At 49.8% G+C, this 18,538-nt stretch overlaps 10 protein-coding genes across 10 annotated transcripts; 3 read left to right on the top strand and 7 right to left on the bottom strand.

Moving 5' to 3' along the window:
* Positions 1 to 17: 17 nt before the first annotated feature.
* On the bottom strand, positions 18 to 714 carry ASPSYDRAFT_38147 (class I SAM-dependent methyltransferase). Its single transcript, XM_040845656.1, has one exon. The coding sequence runs from the start codon at positions 587 to 589 to the stop codon at positions 185 to 187; it is 405 nt and encodes a 134-aa protein (XP_040707379.1). The 5' UTR covers positions 590 to 714; the 3' UTR covers positions 18 to 184.
* Positions 715 to 1,146: 432 nt separating this feature from the next.
* Positions 1,147 to 2,527, bottom strand: ASPSYDRAFT_244416 (uncharacterized protein). The gene is made up of 3 exons (XM_040844137.1): positions 1,639 to 2,527; positions 1,509 to 1,583; positions 1,147 to 1,456 (listed from the first exon to the last, which is right to left on the bottom strand). Exons 1-3 carry the CDS (start codon positions 2,317 to 2,319, stop codon positions 1,241 to 1,243), a joined length of 972 nt encoding a protein of 323 aa, XP_040707378.1. The 5' UTR covers positions 2,320 to 2,527; the 3' UTR covers positions 1,147 to 1,240.
* A 1,207-nt stretch (positions 2,528 to 3,734) lies between these two features.
* ASPSYDRAFT_38145 (putative proline-rich, actin-associated protein Vrp1) lies at positions 3,735 to 5,635 on the bottom strand. Its single transcript, XM_040845655.1, has 2 exons — positions 5,332 to 5,635; positions 3,735 to 5,272 (listed from the first exon to the last, which is right to left on the bottom strand). The coding sequence occupies exons 1-2, from the start codon at positions 5,443 to 5,445 to the stop codon at positions 4,028 to 4,030; spliced, it is 1,359 nt and encodes a 452-aa protein (XP_040707377.1). The 5' UTR covers positions 5,446 to 5,635; the 3' UTR covers positions 3,735 to 4,027.
* On the top strand, positions 5,342 to 7,279 carry ASPSYDRAFT_38144 (uncharacterized protein). The gene is given in 2 exon segments (XM_040845654.1): positions 5,342 to 7,184; positions 7,203 to 7,279. The coding sequence occupies 1 exon segment, from the start codon at positions 5,811 to 5,813 to the stop codon at positions 7,068 to 7,070; it is 1,260 nt and encodes a 419-aa protein (XP_040707376.1). The 5' UTR covers positions 5,342 to 5,810; the 3' UTR covers positions 7,071 to 7,184; positions 7,203 to 7,279.
* On the bottom strand, positions 7,263 to 8,192 carry ASPSYDRAFT_38143 (60S ribosomal protein uL1). Its single transcript, XM_040845653.1, has 3 exons — positions 8,015 to 8,192; positions 7,704 to 7,897; positions 7,263 to 7,620 (listed from the first exon to the last, which is right to left on the bottom strand). The coding sequence occupies exons 1-3, from the start codon at positions 8,023 to 8,025 to the stop codon at positions 7,358 to 7,360; spliced, it is 468 nt and encodes a 155-aa protein (XP_040707375.1). The 5' UTR covers positions 8,026 to 8,192; the 3' UTR covers positions 7,263 to 7,357.
* Positions 8,193 to 8,729: 537 nt separating this feature from the next.
* ASPSYDRAFT_53237 (uncharacterized protein) lies at positions 8,730 to 10,666 on the bottom strand (the record flags this gene model as incomplete). The annotated part of the gene is made up of 5 exons (XM_040848654.1): positions 8,730 to 9,714; positions 9,800 to 9,890; positions 9,957 to 10,364; positions 10,420 to 10,507; positions 10,601 to 10,666. 5 exons carry the CDS (start codon positions 10,664 to 10,666, stop codon positions 8,730 to 8,732), a joined length of 1,638 nt encoding a protein of 545 aa, XP_040707374.1.
* A 33-nt stretch (positions 10,667 to 10,699) lies between these two features.
* Positions 10,700 to 11,092, bottom strand: ASPSYDRAFT_38142 (uncharacterized protein; the record flags this gene model as incomplete). Its single annotated transcript, XM_040845652.1, has 3 exons — positions 10,959 to 11,092; positions 10,783 to 10,895; positions 10,700 to 10,722 (listed from the first exon to the last, which is right to left on the bottom strand). Coding segments are annotated over exons 1-3 (217 nt in total), but the record flags the coding sequence as incomplete, so codon positions are not given.
* Positions 11,093 to 11,750: 658 nt separating this feature from the next.
* ASPSYDRAFT_141021 (uncharacterized protein) lies at positions 11,751 to 13,885 on the top strand (the record flags this gene model as incomplete). Its single annotated transcript, XM_040841098.1, has 8 exons — positions 11,751 to 11,963; positions 12,023 to 12,051; positions 12,109 to 12,148; positions 12,209 to 12,506; positions 12,562 to 12,675; positions 12,724 to 13,049; positions 13,097 to 13,486; positions 13,538 to 13,885. The coding sequence occupies 8 exons, from the start codon at positions 11,751 to 11,753 to the stop codon at positions 13,883 to 13,885; spliced, it is 1,758 nt and encodes a 585-aa protein (XP_040707372.1).
* A 1,289-nt stretch (positions 13,886 to 15,174) lies between these two features.
* On the top strand, positions 15,175 to 15,971 carry arfA (putative ADP-ribosylation factor; the record flags this gene model as incomplete). Its single annotated transcript, XM_040848653.1, has 4 exons — positions 15,175 to 15,322; positions 15,450 to 15,694; positions 15,760 to 15,825; positions 15,879 to 15,971. 4 exons carry the CDS (start codon positions 15,175 to 15,177, stop codon positions 15,969 to 15,971), a joined length of 552 nt encoding a protein of 183 aa, XP_040707371.1.
* A 689-nt stretch (positions 15,972 to 16,660) lies between these two features.
* On the bottom strand, positions 16,661 to 17,573 carry ASPSYDRAFT_25629 (uncharacterized protein; the record flags this gene model as incomplete). The annotated part of the gene is made up of 2 exons (XM_040844186.1): positions 16,661 to 17,512; positions 17,571 to 17,573. 2 exons carry the CDS (start codon positions 17,571 to 17,573, stop codon positions 16,661 to 16,663), a joined length of 855 nt encoding a protein of 284 aa, XP_040707370.1.
* Between the last annotated feature and the right edge of the window lie 965 nt (positions 17,574 to 18,538).

Here is an 18,538-nt window from a genome sequence, read left to right as displayed (position 1 = left end):
CTCTATACCTGACAGTCTGTTCCTGGACCTGTATATTTATACTATAAAACCCTCTCTTTTCCAGTACCTTGACAAGCCTTTCCCTCGTCAGCTACTCCTTTAGTATAGGTATTTCCCATAGCTCTAAATCTGGAAAGGCCCTTAACTAAGCTTCTTTAACTAGCCTGAGATACTCAAGCTTTGATTAAGTCAAGATAAACGCAGTCCCTCCGACCTTTAATATGCAATACATATAAGCCGCGGCCTTCTCAGCCTGCGGAAAGAACAGAAACCCTAAATTTGTATATAAATGCATGAAAGTATTATCAGGGTACGTCAAATCCTCCGCATCCATAATAGAGATTGTCAAGCCGTCCTCAGCATCATTTAACCATCCTTTGGCACGAGCCACGTTACTGAAGTTGGTAATCATGGATGGCGCGAGGTCTGCTGCGAATAATCTGGGCTTTGCGTTGGGGAATAGACCCAGGATCTCTGATGTCATTATACCTGTCCCACACGCGTTATCGAGGATTATAGATGATGCGTCTACCTTTGGTTCGAGGGTGAGTAGGAACTGCGCGACTTCTCTGGTGCATCCGCCGGTCATTCACTCATATACATCGCTGGACTTGTCGAATGCTGCTGCTGCGGTGCCGGGTGCTGGGGTGGGTGTTGAGGACATTTTCCTGGATACTGTATATACTCGTTCAAATATTGGAGAATAAGTTTGCTATTTGCATTTGCTTTGTCCAATGTAAGCCGTCGCTGTCAAAGGCTGGTATATATGTTCGAACTGGCACCACCAAGGTACGCGCGTGGCTGAGACAAACGAGGGGCTTCGTCCAATACTACTTTTACTTTCAGCATCTGGTTCGTATTCATATATCAGTCTCTTGTCAACTTGGTTTGGTTATTGGCCATTAGGTCGGACCGAGGTCGATAGGGCATTTGGAACAATCTGACGTGGTCAGATATACGACACTTTGATTCACCTTCGACAAAAGAAGCAATGTTTCTTCTTCCTCTTGCGACTATTCCGGAACGTGTCGGTACCCAGTTCACTTGGCACATACATGCATGCCCTCCCTTTCAGGTTTCTAGTACGAGGTCAAGTATTGGAATTACAAAAGGCTTTGGTACGCTTATGCGGACTTGATATGTTAAGCCAAAGATTCACTTGTTTGGACAAATGAACAGTATACAGCACGCGGCCAGAATTAGATCGCGACAGGAACAAAAATTGGATCTTAGACCCTGCTCACGGAGACTTCTTCGATAGATACTCGCGTACCTCGGGATACTCCTCCGCCAGCATTCCCAGCTCCGCCATCTGCTCCTCCTTGTCCTTAATTTGCCGAATTTGCATGAACCTCATGTACAATTCCCTTCGACGGTCATAGTCCGCTTCCTCAGATTGGTCTTGTGGAGGGGCTGGGGTTGGTAGGCTGATTGTCTCATTGTACACCTTGAGTGGCTATTTGGGATCAGTCAATAGCCCCTGAATTTACCAGATTATGGATGCTTACTGTGCTTCTCAGTCTGCTGAAATGCCGAACGGAGTACTCAACGCCCGCAAATGACACAACGTAACCCTGGCTTTTCTGCATGCCGTCAGTACCCAGCAGTGGGGGAGATAAAGGAGCAACCTGCACATACCTCGTTCTTGGGATATGTCCACCACCCCTCGCGCTTAAGCTTGTCAGACGCCCCGACGCCTGCACCCAGCTTCCCGATGCCCGTAGCACCCAGGTCGAACGAGAGGTCAATTTCCTGGCTCTTCCCGCTGGTCATCTTGATGGCACACTCGTCCGTGACCCAAGCTCCCATAACTGCCCACAGTCCCTGCTTCTCGATATCACTTCTTTTTTCAACAAGCGTTTTGGCGTTATCCTCCACCCAGTCTTTAATGGGCCCTTTAAAGTCCCCCTGGAACCGATGGTTCTGCACCAGAGACGACGTGATAAGCGCCGCACTGCCTGTCGTCGACGAGCTCGTTTTGACTTGGACTGACGCATCAACAGGCGCAGCTGCCATAGCACCGCTGGCTTCGGTAGTGAGCCGCGAGCTCCGGCCTGTCTCGGTCTCGGCAGATCCTGCCTGCCAATGAGTCTCGCGGACATCGCGCAGTTGCAGGTCCCGGTTAAATGGCGTGAATCCGTCCTTTTCGGCCTGCCCTTTCTCGAATAGGTTTGTGATTTCGTTCCATTCGCCTGTGAGGTCGAAGTAGCCGACCGAGCCGAGTCGCATGGTGGAGAACCATTGGGGGATGAAGAGGAAGGTCCCGAAGGACGTTTCTCGGCCCATGATGTCGGCGTACTCTTTGCTTTGGCCAGACATGGTGGTGAGTATGGCAGGGATTTAGCAACTATGACTGTATAAGTTAAGTGGAAAGAGAAATTCGATCGAACGCACGACCGGGCGCGATGCGTGGCTTAAATCTTGGGGAGCCAGAGGGGCCCCCTCTGGCATACTTGACCCGAAAACACCGCCGAAAGCACGGACAGGACCACCATGATCCAAGTGCCAACAAATATTAGGGAAAGATTTTCTTGACGGTGGGGTACCCAGTTCATGGCGCATCGGGTTCTTGTAGATCGACCCGCAAACAAAAGGCGCCACTGGAAGGCAAACAAAAGCTGTGTTTTGAGAGGGCAGGCATCTAGGTTGGTTATGCAGCTTCGGATGACCACAGCCTGTCTCCCGCCCGCGAAGGAAGCTGGTTTGTATCTGTCTTTGTCCAAGCGTGACGTCAAATGAGTTCGCTTCAAGAGCTAATGGAGATCGTGGACCCAGATTCAGCTCGCCATCACTCACCAAGTGGGGCGAGTCGAGGATATTCTGCAGCATGTCGACGATGTGACGACGATGCATTTCCGAGGAAGCGTCCTCAACCTATTAGATTGACTGTTCATTCTCACCTCGTCTTGGGTAAACACAAGACCAATTCAGCTGAGGGGCCACATTTTTCCTTCGCCCCGCTTCCTCCATCCGCTTGCAGTGCGGAACAACACCTACCCTCTACATAAACAAAGCAACATTGCCTTCGTTCATGATACGTGGTTGCGTGCGATGGACTGAGGCAAGCCGCAGTTACTCGCGTTATGATGCTCTTCAGCACCTGCTCTTCAGGTGCGGGCATATAAGGACGATGAATTGACCTGTGATTTTATATCAATCAATGGAAATGTGGATTGCTGCAAGGCAACACACTCCACAATCGATTTCGGAGGGTGTAAAGTAACTTATATAGTAGAGAAGACTCTTTAATAGCTTGAATCTATATCTTTATAAAGATCTCTCAATTCTCTGTGATAACCACCAAACCGTCCGCCTATTAGTCGAGAAAGAACCAATATTCAATACTAAGCTTTGACATGTTAATATATACCAATACTGGCTCCGCGAGAAGTATTAAAATAGCGATATTAATATTGAATGGATCATTATCAATGAGCAACCAGCTGACGGCCTTACTAAGGCCTTATTAAGTATAAAACATGCCGTGTTTGTGCAGTACCTTGGCCTTATTGATATAAAGGCTATATAGATACCTATTCAGGTAATATATAGATTGTAGTTTAACCTCACGATCTGGGAGGGTGTATCGAACGATAACCGCCAAGAATCAGCTACCGCTCAGACCGGTAAACCACCATGTTGATCAACCACCCATATTAATCATTATATACCTACCTAACTAGGTAAGATAGAAGTGTATTAAGGGATGTATTAGAATCAGCCAGATTGCCTGTATTTTAGATCTTCTTCATGCACTTGAATATCATTACTTTTGCCTCTTTGAGCTATCGCTGAAGCTGTGGTGGTGATTGGTCATCGACCCGCTTAGTCCACCGCCTGGAATCCGACACCTGTGATGCAGCTTTCATTCATCAAGTGCATTACAGTTTCTACTCCGGAAGATGTCGTATATTATGTTTCGAATTCCCTATATTTACAATGCGAAATAGTTGGCTAGGTTTTCGGTCCATTTTCTGGACCAAGCTATAAAATTCAAAGCTACGGTCTCAATTGCTAATAGCCCCGTCTAGCCACCTAATGCGCCGAGATCCAACGGCACACTACTTCCTCTTCCGGCGCGGTAACGCTTCATTCCACCCACAAATGGGCGGGGCTTTGGCAGTAGTCCCTCGTTTTGGAACTTGAACCGGTTATCTTCAACCCGGGTCATCCCATGTGCACCTAGGCTTGTAGCACTTGAACCGGGCGATGGGCCGCCGTTGGAGAGCGTGTAAGCACTAGCTGCTAGACTAGAACGATCTGGTATGTTGCTAGATTCATATGAGTACGGCCGCGATGCTGGTTCGCTTGGCGGTGCAGAAGGAGGAATGGACGGGGGCGCGGTAGGAGGCGCAGAAGGCGGGGGAGGTGGAGGAGGTGCTGAGGGTGCTGATACTGGTGGAGGCGGTGGTGGAGCTGACGGGGTTTGATGGCTATGGCCAAGAGCATTCCGAGCAGCTTGAACCGCCAGCGATGCTGAGGGGGCACCGCTTGGGGGAACTGGCGGCGGAGCAGGGGCTGATGGAGGGGGTGGTGGAGTGGACCGAGCTGGTGCTGGCGGAGGTGGAGGTGGACGAGGTGCAGCCGCTGCAGGGGGAGGGGGAGGGGGTGCGGATGGACTGGCGGAAGGAGGAGGAGGAGGAGGAGGAGCAGGGGCCGAGGGCTTTCGCAACGATACTGGCGGTTTCGATGAACCTGGTAATGGCGGCGCCGTCTTTGTCGAGAGATTCGATATAACTGAAGATGGCCTTGAGGCTGGCCGTGGAGGGGGTTTCTTGAGGTTCGCAACCAACGGATTGACAGGCGGAGCTGGGGGTGCTTCTGTAGAAGGCGGGGGCGGAGGTCGAGTTGCGGGGATCTTTGGAGCTGAACCAACAGGCGGCTTGGGCGGCCGTGAGGTTTCCGAATCTGATAGATATGGGGAAGCTTCCTTGTTGGCGCCAGTATCTACACCTCCTCTACTGCGAAGCTTGGGCATGCCTCCCGCAAAAAGTCCGGCCAATTGGGGAGCAGCCGGGGCAGCAGCAGGACTATTATCACTTCCAGATCCCGTGTCGCTGTTACTCCTTAACCGATTCGCACCCTGCCCAGGAGGTACCGGAGGAGCAAGTCCACTTGGGGGCTTCGACATTCCAGGAACAGGAGGTGCGGAACCAAGCGGAGGACCACCAGATGATTTGACGCCTCCGCCGCTTACCTGCGGCGCTGACCTATCATTTGTAACGGCCTTTTTCAGTTTCGTGCCTTTTGAGATATCTGAGAGTAGGGCGCCCTAGTAAGACATCAGCGGTCTGATCCGGGTGACAGATTGGATACATCATAAAAGCTTACCCTATCTTTTCCACCACCTGTTGGTCTCGAGGGTAAATTTCCTGCTGGAGGGGGAGGAGGAGGCGCACCTCCGCCAGGGGGCGGCGGCGGCGGCGGAGGAGGAGGAGGAGGCATTATGCGTGGTCGGTAGAGATAGAAACGGTGATGCTGTGATGTTGAAGCCTAAGGACGGCACAGGAAAGCGAATATTACAGGGGACTCGAGCATGTGGAATGCAGAGCTCTTCGTAAAAGGGCACAGAAGTTAATCCGTCCCAAGCCCGCCAAATAAGCTAGAATGTATAAAGAAAGCAAGCAGACGAGCGTGTTAAAGAGTAAAGGAGATGACGATGGAGGGATAGAGAGCGGGTGGCGGTGCCCTCTGTAGGCGGCAGTAATATTCCGCCTTGTCGCTCATTCAGGGAGGCTGTTGCGCCCAATCCTTCTCCACTCGCTGTTGAACACTGATTTGCGACCGGGGAATTAGGCCACACCATTGCAATGAAGGGAATTGCATTGAGAAACCAGAGGGCATCGAAGCCTGGAGCGCTTGTTTGCCAATTATGCCAGTTGTCCGCGTCGCCAGCCGCCCGTTATCGCCCTCAGCCCACTCGCTCGTATGCGTCGGCAACCAAAGCCACCCGCAGGCCTCAAATCGGACAGTGTCTCACAAAGAAGAGCCTGGAATCCCCATCGAGGCCGCTGCTGTCGCTACGAAGGCATACATCGACCGATACTGAGTCGACAAATTTACCCGACCTCAGTACAGCTCTGCATGAGGTCCAGGCCGGTTGCGCAGAACTTCGAAATTCACAAACCGTTCCCTCAAACAGCGCACTCGTAGAACTCCTACAAAAGTGCCTTGACATTGCAGAAACAATCGTGCAGCCGAACCGACCCTCTACGAATACGGACAGCGAAATTTCATCTCTGCTCCACCTAGAAGAAAAGAATGGCAAGAAGACGTCGCAACCAACGCGCAACGCGCAAATATCACATCCTGCAGCGGATACACTCTGCCGCATTGTCCACGAACTCCTAACGGACGAAAAAGTCTTCATATCCCCAGAAGCATTAAACTCCTACGTCAAGATCCACACGCTGCTCAAGCGACCGCAGCACTTTCCGGAAATCTTCCACCTCTACGCCAACAAACCAATCCCCGAGGAGAACAGCTCTCCTATCAAATACCTCCGTCCCAACCCGAAAAGCATCAACAGTGCTATCCCAGCCGACCTCGCCAACATGGCCATCGACGTCGCGATTGAGCAACGAGACCTCGGTCTCGTCCTCGCAATAATCGACAACTCTTTATGCGCCCCCGCGTTCCACCGAGCCAAATTTTTCAAACGGGCTGCTGCTCCTCTCGGTGTGCTCGCAACAACTCCTCTCGGATGCTATGTCGCGGCATCCTGGGCTGCCAGTTTTCAGAATACAATGGAGCCGAGCACGGCTACGGCCGTTGCATTTGCTGCCACTCTTGCCTATGTCGGCGGGACTTCATCCGTTGGGGTCTTGGCTATTGTCACAGCGAACGACCACATGGAGCGTGTTGTTTGGATGCCCGGTGTCCCATTGCGCCAACGTTGGCTGCGGGAAGAAGAGCGGGCGGCTTTGGATAAGGTTTCGATTGCCTGGGGCTTTAAGGATGTTTATATGCGGGGAGAGGAAGAGGGCGAGGAATGGGATACCCTACGGGAGTTTATCGGAATGAGGGGGATGATTCTCGATAAAACGGACTTGATGGAGGGCATGCAATAAATCTGCCCTGTCTATGTATCATTATATATGCTCATACTACTTGCAATGATCGAATTAGAGTGTAATATATCTATCACAAGACTTCAAGGCTATGTTTCTACCGAAAAAAAAAAAAAAACAATGTAAAAAAAAAAAAAAAAAACACAAAAATTAGGAGCAACCAGCGAGTTACATTTCAGCTAGCTAAAGCATACATAATCCCACGTCACACCTAAATCCTTAAGATTTTTTCCCTTGTTTTTTTTTTACCAGCCCCGCTTCTCTCCAGTTAAGAAGAAAAGAAGTCTCTAGTAGACACGGCGGGGAGGAGACATGGTAGCCTTGATGACAAGGGAGCCAACGTTCTGCCAGCCCTTCTTAAGAAGAGAGACAAGGTAGTTGATGGCAAGCATGATGTTGGCGACGAGCTCGTCCTGGGTCATGCCGACGTTGCCAACGGCAACACCGAGGCAGAGAACCTTCTTGAGCTGGAACTTGATGGTGGACTTGACGTCGTTGACCTTGTTGGCCATGTCCTCACCGTGGGAGACGGGGGTAGGGAATTTACCAGCTGCGTGGTTTGTCAGTATATTCTTATACTCCAGATAGAACCCCCTCATGGATGGGGGTTATGAAGAAGCGGGGGGGACGTACCCTTGGAGAGACCGGGACCCAAGAGACGGGGGATCTGCTTGATGAGACCATCGGAAGCAAGGAAGGCATCGTACTTGCGGGCAAGCTTCTTGATGAGCTTCTTGTTCTTGTTCAGCTTCTTGAGGTCATCAGCGGACATGGCGTCAATGCCGTGGTGCTTAGCACGGTCAAGATCGTGCTGGTCACCGAGAACACTGTTTTATCGACCTGGTCAGCGACTTGCTCTCGTAATTCCCTGATTATCGAATTGTTCTTCGTTTTCTTCGATAATATTTTCTTTTCTTTCTTCCTAAGATATGCGAGCGACGTACCAGATGGACATGCCGGGGCGAGGGACGGTGGGGAGCTTGATGGTACCCGAGAAACGCTTGTCACGCTGGGGGTCGTAGTTCTTCAGACCGATCTGGAGCTCGACGGTCTCGAGGAAGTTTCTCTTCTTCTCATTCTGAGAGTAGTTGAGCAGCTGCTCGACATTCTGGCGCACTCCGGCTGTGATGAAGAGTCTGTTAGTGAAGGTGGTCAAGGGCACATATACGAAGAATAACCAACATACCGACTGTGATCTTAGACATGGTGCTGACAGTCTTCCAAAAGAACCTCTTTCAAAATCCTTATGGTGTGGCTCTGCGCTGAATGTTGACGGAGAAAAAGAAGTCGTGGGCGGTCGATGGTGGCTCTGAAAATCCGGTCTCCGCTTGTGGGTGCCACGCCCGGCTAAACTACGTTGGGTCTAGCTGTGCCCTAATCAATTTTGATGACTCATCTACTGGTCTTGGCTTCGCTGGAGGTTGCCTTCTTCCAAGTTTGAGCCTGCAACTATGACCGAGGTGAATTATTTTCATAATTAAATGCTCATATGATAATATCATATCGGACATGTGATATATATCCAAATCGGGGCAGAAAATTGTTAAACCTCGAGCTGAGTATATGAGAATCCGATGTCTCATGGAACAGAGGCTGTTTAGACCTTGACCTAGCAATAACAATGCTCATTATTATTATTGCCAACAGGATCGATGACTCCTAAAATGACACATTCGGAAAATCAATATCAAGGCTTCCCCAGTCCCAAATCTGACTCAGCTCGCCCAGATCCATCTGTGACGGATCTGTGAATGCGTTGTACCCTCTCGTCGGGTCTGAGGGCACTGAGGGCAGAAAAGCTAGAGACGTAGGGGAAAGAAGCCCATCGTTATATATATTTCCTGGCGATAGTATTGCAGTAGTACCGAGTAAAGGGTCTGGGATTTCTGGTATATCTGATAAAGTTGGAGGCGCTTCGATCGAGCTCTCAGGAGTCGTTGAGTCTGTAGAAGCCGCAGCTTCTTTTGGCACGAATGGAAGGCAAGCGACAAGCTTCCTCAAGGCTGTGTAGCAGATCATCCCAGTTTTGGCACGCCCTGATAGCCGTCCTAGCTCGGCAAGCGTTTTCGGGATCGCTTCGAGTATCTTGTCTCGCTGCGGAAGGGTTCTGTTCTTATCGTGCACTATGGCGGAGCATAATAGTGCGGCTGTGTCGAACATGAGGAAAGGGGCAAAATGAAATTTTGCGTTCAGGGGTAGTATGTGTATGAGTAGGTCGTTGCAGGCTTCGAGCAGCTTCAGTGCATTTTCGACCGCGGTTATCTGTAGACCCTTCTCTATGCTGGAGCTACCCGGGTCGATATGTTTTGTTAGACACTGCTTTAGCGGCATTAGTATCATCATATATCCTATGACATGTAGTTGGAAGCGCTGCAGTTTTATGAATCTATGGGTTTCGTCCCATCGGGTATCGGGATTTGAAATGGAATATGCCGGAGGGAATGATTTGATCCATTTCTCTGTTTCTTGCTGGACGGTCATTGCTTGGGTTGGCGATAGAACACCGCCCATTACTCCGGGTAATTTTGATATTGACAGACCGAGCTGACATTGAAGAATCATGTGGGTTATTGGGGAAGGAATTTCGGGCTGGGAGTCCACAGTCTCCAACCGCATATCGGGCAGTTCAAACGTACAGCAGCTGCTGTTGATTATGAACGGGCGGGATAATAATAAAGACATTTGCCTTGATTTGTTAGAAAAGTCTGATGAAGGAGTGAGAGCCATACCAATCCCAGGCGTACAGTATGAACCAGAGCCGTCTTCTCATTTCCCGGTCAAAATCAGAGAATCTTGGACCTGAAGAACTTCTATGAAGGCCTTTTCGGTAAAGCGTATTAGCCCCGGTGTACAATGTAAAAGGGGCGAAGGAAAAGCAATAGATACCTTGCTCTTGTGCCTCGTGNATAGCGGCACTCAAGGCATGCCATGACTCCACGAATAATGCTTCAGTTTTAAACCATTGGGCGGTTAAGAACAATTGTTGCACTTGCATTAACCCGCCCTTTCCAGGGCCTATTGTACCGCTTAATTGTTTCGCTGTGTTATGATATAGTGTTGAGAGGCTGTCGACAGGCTGACCTAGCTCTGATTCCAGTTTTTGGCGTATATCTTCGTCTAGCGAAGAAATCGAACATGCGCAGAGGCGGAGCAATAAGCATGTAAACTCTGGAGTGGGCTGCAAACCAGTTGCCCTCCCCGACCACCAGGCATTATAGTCCTGCATAAAAGCCGGTGGGTAGAGAGCATAGTATTGGTAATTTGTGTTATCGAGAAAATGGTCTACGAGGATGTCTGACAAAGTGTAAGCATATTTATCCAGGTAAATGATTTGCAATAAAGCTTGTACCTGTGTAGGGCTTTGGAGGAATGACATGCAAGGCGTTTTTCATCTCACTAGAAAGGCTGACTTTGTTATCTAGTGAGATCGCGGCTGGCTTTTTATCCAAGAAGGCCGTTGTTAGCTTCTAAAATCCAAGTAGTTGGATAGCGGCTACATGGCTCTACCTCTTCACCGTTGTTTGGCACACTTTGAGTATCAGGCAAATACCCAAGAGATCGGAAATCGTCACTGTTCGCAGATATAATGTTGTCATCATGTAAAGGCCCTTGTTTTGGGTCTTCAGGATCTATTTGGTGGGCCTCCGGTGTTCTAAGCAATTATTAGCTTGATGTGCCCGGGCTTATTTCTTAACAAAAAGTCAATGCGAACCTTTTATCGTTGGCCACTGAATTAGCAGCTCTTACGGTCTTCTTCGGGGCGAATTTACATTGGTGTGCTATTTTCCTAGCCTGGCAGTGATTACATGGCCATGATCGATTGCACTGCTCATCCAAGCATTAGACTTAAGATATATTTAACTAGCAGCTTAAAGACTGATTACTCGCCTTTTGCTTTCGGCGCTGGCATTCGGTGCACGCAGTTGCAGGGCGAACAGGGGCCTTTTTCGACCCGTCGTGGGCAGCCATGTTCGAGCCAGTCCGAGGCCTTCCGAGTCGATGTTCCCATATGAAGTTGCGTTGATTTGCCGTTCTGGATCCCCCGCGCAGAGCTGCAGCACGTGACCTGTACCTGATCCGCTGGATGCTCTCCCTTTCTTTTAAGGTGAATTAAATTTGTAGGGTATAATCGAAACAATGAATGTCGAATATCTCAACGAGTGTGATTTATAATCATGTTGACGGCTCCTGGTGCCATTAATGTGGGGGACGCAGTAAGCCCTCCGGCCTACTGACTGCAACTAAAAGTGATCTGAAACCACGATTCAGGGATCAAGGTACATTCGTCATCGGATATTTCGCCGCCCGCTGTTCTGCAGTTGTTGGAGCAGAGACCATGGCGGGCCCGGTCGTGTGAGAGGACCAGGAACAAGCATTAGACTGGCGGCACGAAATACCCTGTGTAGCCTCTCAGCCCCAGCGCCTAAGCGCTCAACTGACCCGGTCATCGCTCGTGACAGCTGATTGTCTGCAGATTAATTTCAACCTCAGCCTTCCAATTTTCAATCAGTTAATCTTTAACACTATTTCATTATCTCAGCGCCTCCGATGTTAGAGTTTTTGTTGCGTCTTCAGCGTCCAACTTACCAAGGCAATTCATAGCTGCAGTCTTGTTTATAGCTGAGAGTGACTTCCAGCACCACCATGTCCGAAGCGCCAAGCTCGCCTGTACGCTGTTTGATGACAGCACAGGAATATTACTCCAGTTTTCCAAATAACCCTAATATCAGCGAGAGGTTCCACAATATTGACGAGGTTTCGCATTTCCGGGATAGCCTGGCGCTACTACGCGACGCGCAGACCAGGAACTTTGTACTGGATTTTGGTAACGAGGATGCTTGGTGTGCTGTGGATTTGGAGACGCAAGATCTTACTGCATTGCTTACTCATAATGTACGTGGTAATTGGAATAAACCGTCGTCGTATGGAACAAACAGCTGATATGCATATAGAGGTCGAGGTGTTTTGGAACGCGATGGATGTAAGCCATATCGCACTCTCAACATACATAGCTCAGTCCACTGATCAGAGTAACTAGAAATATATGGGCCCCAGAAGAACAAAAAGATCTAATTAAGGTCTGCCATGCCAATCCATGCCTGGCCCTGGAGAACAAACGCAGCTGACTCAATAGTCAGGCCATCACCAATTATTACGGCGTCTCAGAGCGCCTGCAAGGGCTAATGTGCACCGAACCAGTAACCCGGCCACCAAAACCCACCGCTTCAGCCCAACCTGCAAGGAGAAGTTTCCAATCAAGAAGTAGTCCCAAACTTGCACGCACAAATGTGGACGAAGATCTGGAAGACGGCAATGTCATGAAACCGTTGCCGAGTTCGGAAGAGGTCCATGCCGCTGCCTCGTTTCGGGGAATTACATTCGGTCATGTCGTGGACCAGATATGGCATTTTTGCTCTACGGACTATGGCCCTAGATGTATGTGATATGGAGTTGCTTGCGCTTAAATGCACAGGAGCACTGACATGGCTAGATACTTGCATTGGTTATAATTCTCTTTACTATGTCCCGAAACTTGAAATGCCGAATGGAAAGGGACTTCCAGACGGAAGGCGGCTATGGTCGTGGCTCATACTATTTGACGATGGTGTGTTACATGCAAAAGCTATCATGATTTTGGTACTGACATAACCAGGAACCGTCCTCTCCATCCAAGAGAATCCCTACCCAGGAAACGCTACAGCATCAGAACGAGAAATGAAAGCCGTAACGGCAGTAAGCCGCAGAAATATACAATTAATATTTGCAGGAGTATCAAAACAGCACTCTGCAACGTCTGAAAATGACTCCTTGGTTACGATTAGAGTGCGACCGTTCCACGACTCTGGCCTAGAGTATGCAAGCATCAAACAAGAGGACGGCGCGAGTCTTCTCTTTTACTATATATTTGACGACTGGGTTTCGAGCTATGCACTTGTCGCGAAGCGGGAGCATACATATGGGGTTAATCTTGATAACTTGGTACTTATCTCCTTTCACGAAATGGCTACCTACTAATCTGTGTACAGAGGAGCAGCATGCTGAATAAACCTGTCGTTGGACTGATAGATCAACTGCATTGGTTGGGCAGACAGCTTGCGGTTCTCAAGCGTCTATATCAAAGCTACGAGCTTATTATGACACGTATTCTTCAGAGGCAGCGTTTGCTTCACGACGAGGCCCGCTCAAACCAGCCTAGGCTACCGTTGGGTCAAACCTTTACTACCGATACCGATATCCAGCGAACAATGACCATGCAGGGCAGTTTTAGTGCATCAGGTACACAGGAGAATTCTGTTGGCGTCCGCTTAAGTGCTCCTGCTGTTGCGAGGTTTGAGAGACTGCTTGACCGCATCAAGCTTTACTGTCTCTCGGAGATAGATAGTTGCTTGACGGAAAAAGAGTCGCTTACATTCCTTGTACGTTACCGCGTTCTCTTCTTTTAACGGTTTGATGCTGATAGAAAACAGAACTTCAACTTGATCGCTCTGAAGGACTCGCAGGCTGTTGAGAAACTAACCAGGATAACGATCCTGCTCGCCAAGGTTACCATATTGTTCCTCCCCGTTAGTTTAATGACGGCATACTTCTCGACCGAGCTCGAGGGCGTTAAAGGAGTCTACAACCAGGTCCAGTACTGGGTGTCGTTTGCGGTGATCATGTTCCTGTCGGTTGTGATGCTCGTGCTCTTTGGGTACGTTAGTGACACTGTCGAGGGACAGACGATCTATCGGTCAATGTTCCAGACGTTCTTCCGGAAGTCCAGGAACAGGTTCTTGGGCCAGGAAGATGTAACACAGCAGAACCAGGTCATTTGAATGGGCAGTGAGATGGCAGCCTGAGACGAGGAAAGGCCAGATAACATTCCACAGGATTCAAGGCAGCAGTATAAGCCTTGTGGCGTAAATTGTATATTTACGAGATAGACACGTATCTTTTTGGCATTCTGGCGGTAGACATATGTGTTGATAGCGAATTGCATTCCATTTGTTCCAGTCTCAGCATTGCCCGTCCTCAAGGTAGTATGACGATGGCAACCAGTCACGTGCTTGAGGAGGCCCATGGGTAAACCTTGAAGCCGTACCTTATAGACAATGCATTGTTCTCTATACAATGCTACTGCAGTGTAGACCAGGTTCCTGGCCCCTCACATTAGGGTTGTGGTGGATGGTTCAGTTGGGGATGAAGCAGTGGGCCATGGTTGACGCAATCAGCATTGCTTATGTGATGGCCTCGAGCACGAGACAGACGCAGACAGGCCAGTAAAGGCGATCCGCTGGGCTGGGGCATCAAAGTGATAGGACGGGAGCCTATCAGAGGAGTGGGCGAGGCTCGAATCTGGGCCTTTGCTGGAGCATTCAGTGATCAGTTCCAGATTCGAGGGATCAATGGGCGAAACTCCTGGAACGGTGAACCAGTGACTTGCCCGCCCAAGACGGAAACACCGTGTCCTCTTTGATAGCAGTTCTGTAGGCAGACATTGGGGGGAGGAGGATAAAAGGAAAGAACAGCGAGAGAGGGGCGGCAGTTATTAGACCACGGATTCACATTTCCATTCTTCAAGTCTCTTGTAACCTGACCGTCATTTATTAATACGAATCGCCCGCTTGTGGTTGATTATTGCGTCGATTACTAGTGACGGAAGCTACGCGGCGGCTGAATTTCTCGACCTGGCATTCAACTTCTGGCACCCAAAAATTCCACTCCTCGACAAAACAGTGTCCTGTGCTTGACCTGTCCGACCCTTTCATCCTCCTCGATCTCTCGCCCTCCAACCTCTATCTTGTTGGTAAGTCGTGCCCTGTCGCTTTGCCTCTGCCTCGGTCTCGCCCTCGTTGTCCTCGCCACCGCGTCGAGTGGGTGCGTATCGGTCACCCCTGATTCCCACACGTTGGTCTTCCCGACGTGACCACCTAACGCCCCTCCGTCCGCCTTTTCATTCCATCCCCCATTCTCTCCATCTGCGCCGAACCTGTCTTGATCCTCTCACCTTCATCTCTTACCGCATTCGCTCCGGCCCTGCTGCCCTCGCTTTGCTCGTCCTGTCTCCTGTTCTAACCTTGCGTCCTTCTCTAGACCTTGAGGACTTACTTTCGCCACCGCCAACATGGGTATCGCCATTTCGAGGCTCTTCGACCGACTATGGGGGAAGAAGGAGATGCGAATTCTCATGGTCGGTCTCGACGCTGCCGGAAAGACTACCATTCTGTATAAGCTGAAGCTCGGTGAAATTGTTACCACCATCCCCACAATCGGTCAGTCGCCTTCCTACCCCTTCCACGTCAGCTAGCCGATGGTCGATGGTCGGGTGCTGCTTCAATTGCGTCCAGCCGGCGCCTACACATTGAGAGAAATGAGACGCTAACCCGGTGCTTGCTGCAGGTTTCAACGTTGAGACCGTCGAATACAAGAACATTCAATTCACCGTGTGGGATGTCGGTGGTCAGGACAAGATCCGTCCTCTCTGGAGACACTACTTCCAGAACACCCAGGGTATCATCTTCGTTGTCGACAGCAACGATCGCGACCGTATCGTCGAGGCCCGGGAAGAACTGCAACGCATGTTGAACGAGGATGAACTCCGTGACGCCCTCCTACTTGTCTTCGCCAACAAGCAAGATTTGCCGGTATGCACACCTGCATTCGATCGATAACAGCACTGGATAGGGATACTGATATGAACCTTTACTAGAACGCCATGAGCCCCGCCGAAATCACCCAGCAGCTCGGCCTTCAAAGCCTCACCCGTCGCCCCTGGGTAAGTTGATTTCTTGAAAGGATATTTTGCCAACCAAACTAACAAATTCCTAGTACATTCAATCTACCTGCGCTACCACCGGTGATGGTCTGTATGAAGGTCTTGAATGGCTTGCTGAGACGCTGCGGAAGACCGGCCGTGATTAAATGCGGCAGCCAGTTGTGATGAATGGATAGATACCTGAACTTTTGACTGGGAGTTGGGGATGATGGATGGGGAACTGAGGGCCGACAGACACCTCGTATAGGGAAGGGATGTGCTACTCGGTGGTGCTTGTATGTTTCCTAACGGCTCTTTATTTTCTCTATGCTATTAGCTTTCCTTTTTCTCTCTCTAATCCCGGCGTCGGCCTGAAACGATTATCCTTGCGCTTCTTTTATAAAAAACGACCTACTTATTCCCTTTTTATCTTTCCATTTTTTATAAAATTCGTTTTGTTTGCCAACACACCCCACCCTCTCCTCTTTGCTTTGGGGTTTCAATACCCATACATATGATTATCTAAAATATGACCGGGGAATGAGTATGCATTGCATGAGGTATGGATGAATAGACTGTCGTGATTGATGGCATGTGTATTTTGACTGGCTTGCGTGATGCTTCTTACTTGGAACCGTAGAATCAGGAAGTATTATAATGATCCAATTAGATATTGNTATTTACTTTCGGGTATAGTAAACTGAATCGATAATTCGTTCCAAATTGCTTGCTATCAAATTACCAGTCTTCAGGTCATCATAGGTGATCATCCCTACACGCGTCACCCCGCAGCAACTACTGAGTAGTGACACATTTACGGAGTAGATAGTGACCTACCGGGTAGCCGTATCTAACCTCAGCGTAACTCCTTACCCCCAACCCACCACGCCGCAGCTCTGATAATCTCTATAACAACCTTCAGCTCTTCCTCGTTTCTCGGCGCATAGATCATCATGAACCCCGTCGGGACAATCTTAGTTACCCACCACCAACTGTCCCTCGCCAGCGGGTGCCGTTGGCCCCAGCCGCGCTCGAGAATAAGCTTCACGTCGGCGGGGTGCAGTGTTAGGTGTAGGCTTCCGTCGCTGGGGTGTGAGTGGCAGACTTCGCCGTTGCAGGTTATGCGGTGGTTGTGGGTTGTTGAGGGTCGTTTGGGAGATTTTCGGTTGTTGTTGTTGTTGTTAGTCGGGGCGGTGGTTGACGTTTCGCACGGGAGACGATGGAAGATGCCCGTGCTATGTTTTTCGAAGCAGGACGTTGCGGTGTAGAGGGTGTTTGGGTCCCCAATTGCGAGTTGCTGGATTTCTGTTGCAAGAGCGTCGTACATTGCAGCCCGCGGCTTTTGGGTTATTTGGCGCTGCGGTGCGATCCCTACAACCGTTGGACGCGGCCCAGGGCGAGCAGGGATGGTGGTGCGGGTTAGGAGACCTGTTTGTGGGTGGAGAGTTGGTGGGACCGAGGGAGCTTGCAAGGGGTTGCGGATTGTGACTAGACGGAGGATGCAGATTCGGAGGTATCCTGCTGGGGTTGACGGTGTGCCGCCAGGACCGAGGGCGAGGAAGGCATGGTAATCTTTGCGGATGAAGTAGATGAGATAGAAGGTTATGGGGACGAGAAGGGCGAGAGCAAGCTGGACGTGGAACAGCGAGAGCAGGGCGAGTGGGAACTCTTCCTTGTCTGGGAAGGAGAGGAGGAAGTTGGAAGTTGCCTAAAGTATGATTGAGTATTCCATTCATTATGTGAAGGGATTGGGAGTCGTGACAGACCATTTGAAAACGGCTGAATTTGATATCTGAGTCTGTAAGTAGTAACTTCACTGCTATGACTTATGTTAATCTCATTACAATGGAGGTCGTGTCCTTCCAAGCTCTTTATAGATCCACTCGGTCACACCAGGTTGTGCTTGTAGATTAGGAACGCTGTCTAGCATCGTTACATCATACCGCAAATCCACCCTGCAGGCCAGTTAGAAAGATGCTATTGTCGAACTGTGGCTGTCTAGACGTGGTCGCTGTGGGTATTGGGAGAATCTCTGCCTTTGGGTCATGGGATAGCTTCTCGGGAAAGCGTCAGTATGATGTATGTGAATGCTGTTAATATGTTTTAAGGCCACCCGAATAACTTATTGTGAAGCTTATACCGAGTTGATAAGGGTGGGAAATGAGATGTATTCCATTCATAGATGCTGTGAACAGACGAAAGGTCAAGATACCCTAGCGTGCTGACGTCGGAGGCCCGAGAGGGATTCGTGACCAGGATGCGGAGTTGGTGTCCGTGAACGACCTCATTGGTGAGAGAAGTAACTTTGTTCACAGGCACCGGCGAGGCGCGCAGAGTGATACCGAAATAAGACTGATGTTCGAGACTTTGCTGTGCTTGGGCACTGTCCACCTGAATCAAGGCCAGTAAGGAGCCAGCGAAGTCTGTTGAATCAGTTGCTGGGAATGTTTGCCTTGTAAAGGCAGGCAAAGAGAATCGGTATCCCCCTGCATTATTGCTTCTGCCATCGATCCCGTGAGCATCTGCCAAGTGCGGTTATTTGTGGTCGCTCCCTATAGGTTCTCGAAGGAAGAAAGGAGCGCTGGAGGAAGCTTGAAGCAACTGAAGGAGTCTCCCAATGCTACGCGTGACTATCGTGGAGAATTCGATACCTGAGGCATAAACATAGTATCTAGTCCAAGACTGGGATGGCGCAGATTTACTCCCGCTAGTCCCGTTCTGGAGCACCCTTTTG

This window comes from Aspergillus sydowii, assembly GCF_001890705.1.
Source record: "Aspergillus sydowii CBS 593.65 unplaced genomic scaffold ASPSYscaffold_1, whole genome shotgun sequence".
Lineage (NCBI taxonomy): Eukaryota > Fungi > Ascomycota > Eurotiomycetes > Eurotiales > Aspergillaceae > Aspergillus > Aspergillus sydowii.
The sequence above is the reverse complement of the archived record's forward strand: the minus strand, read 5'-3'. Positions and strand labels throughout refer to the sequence as shown.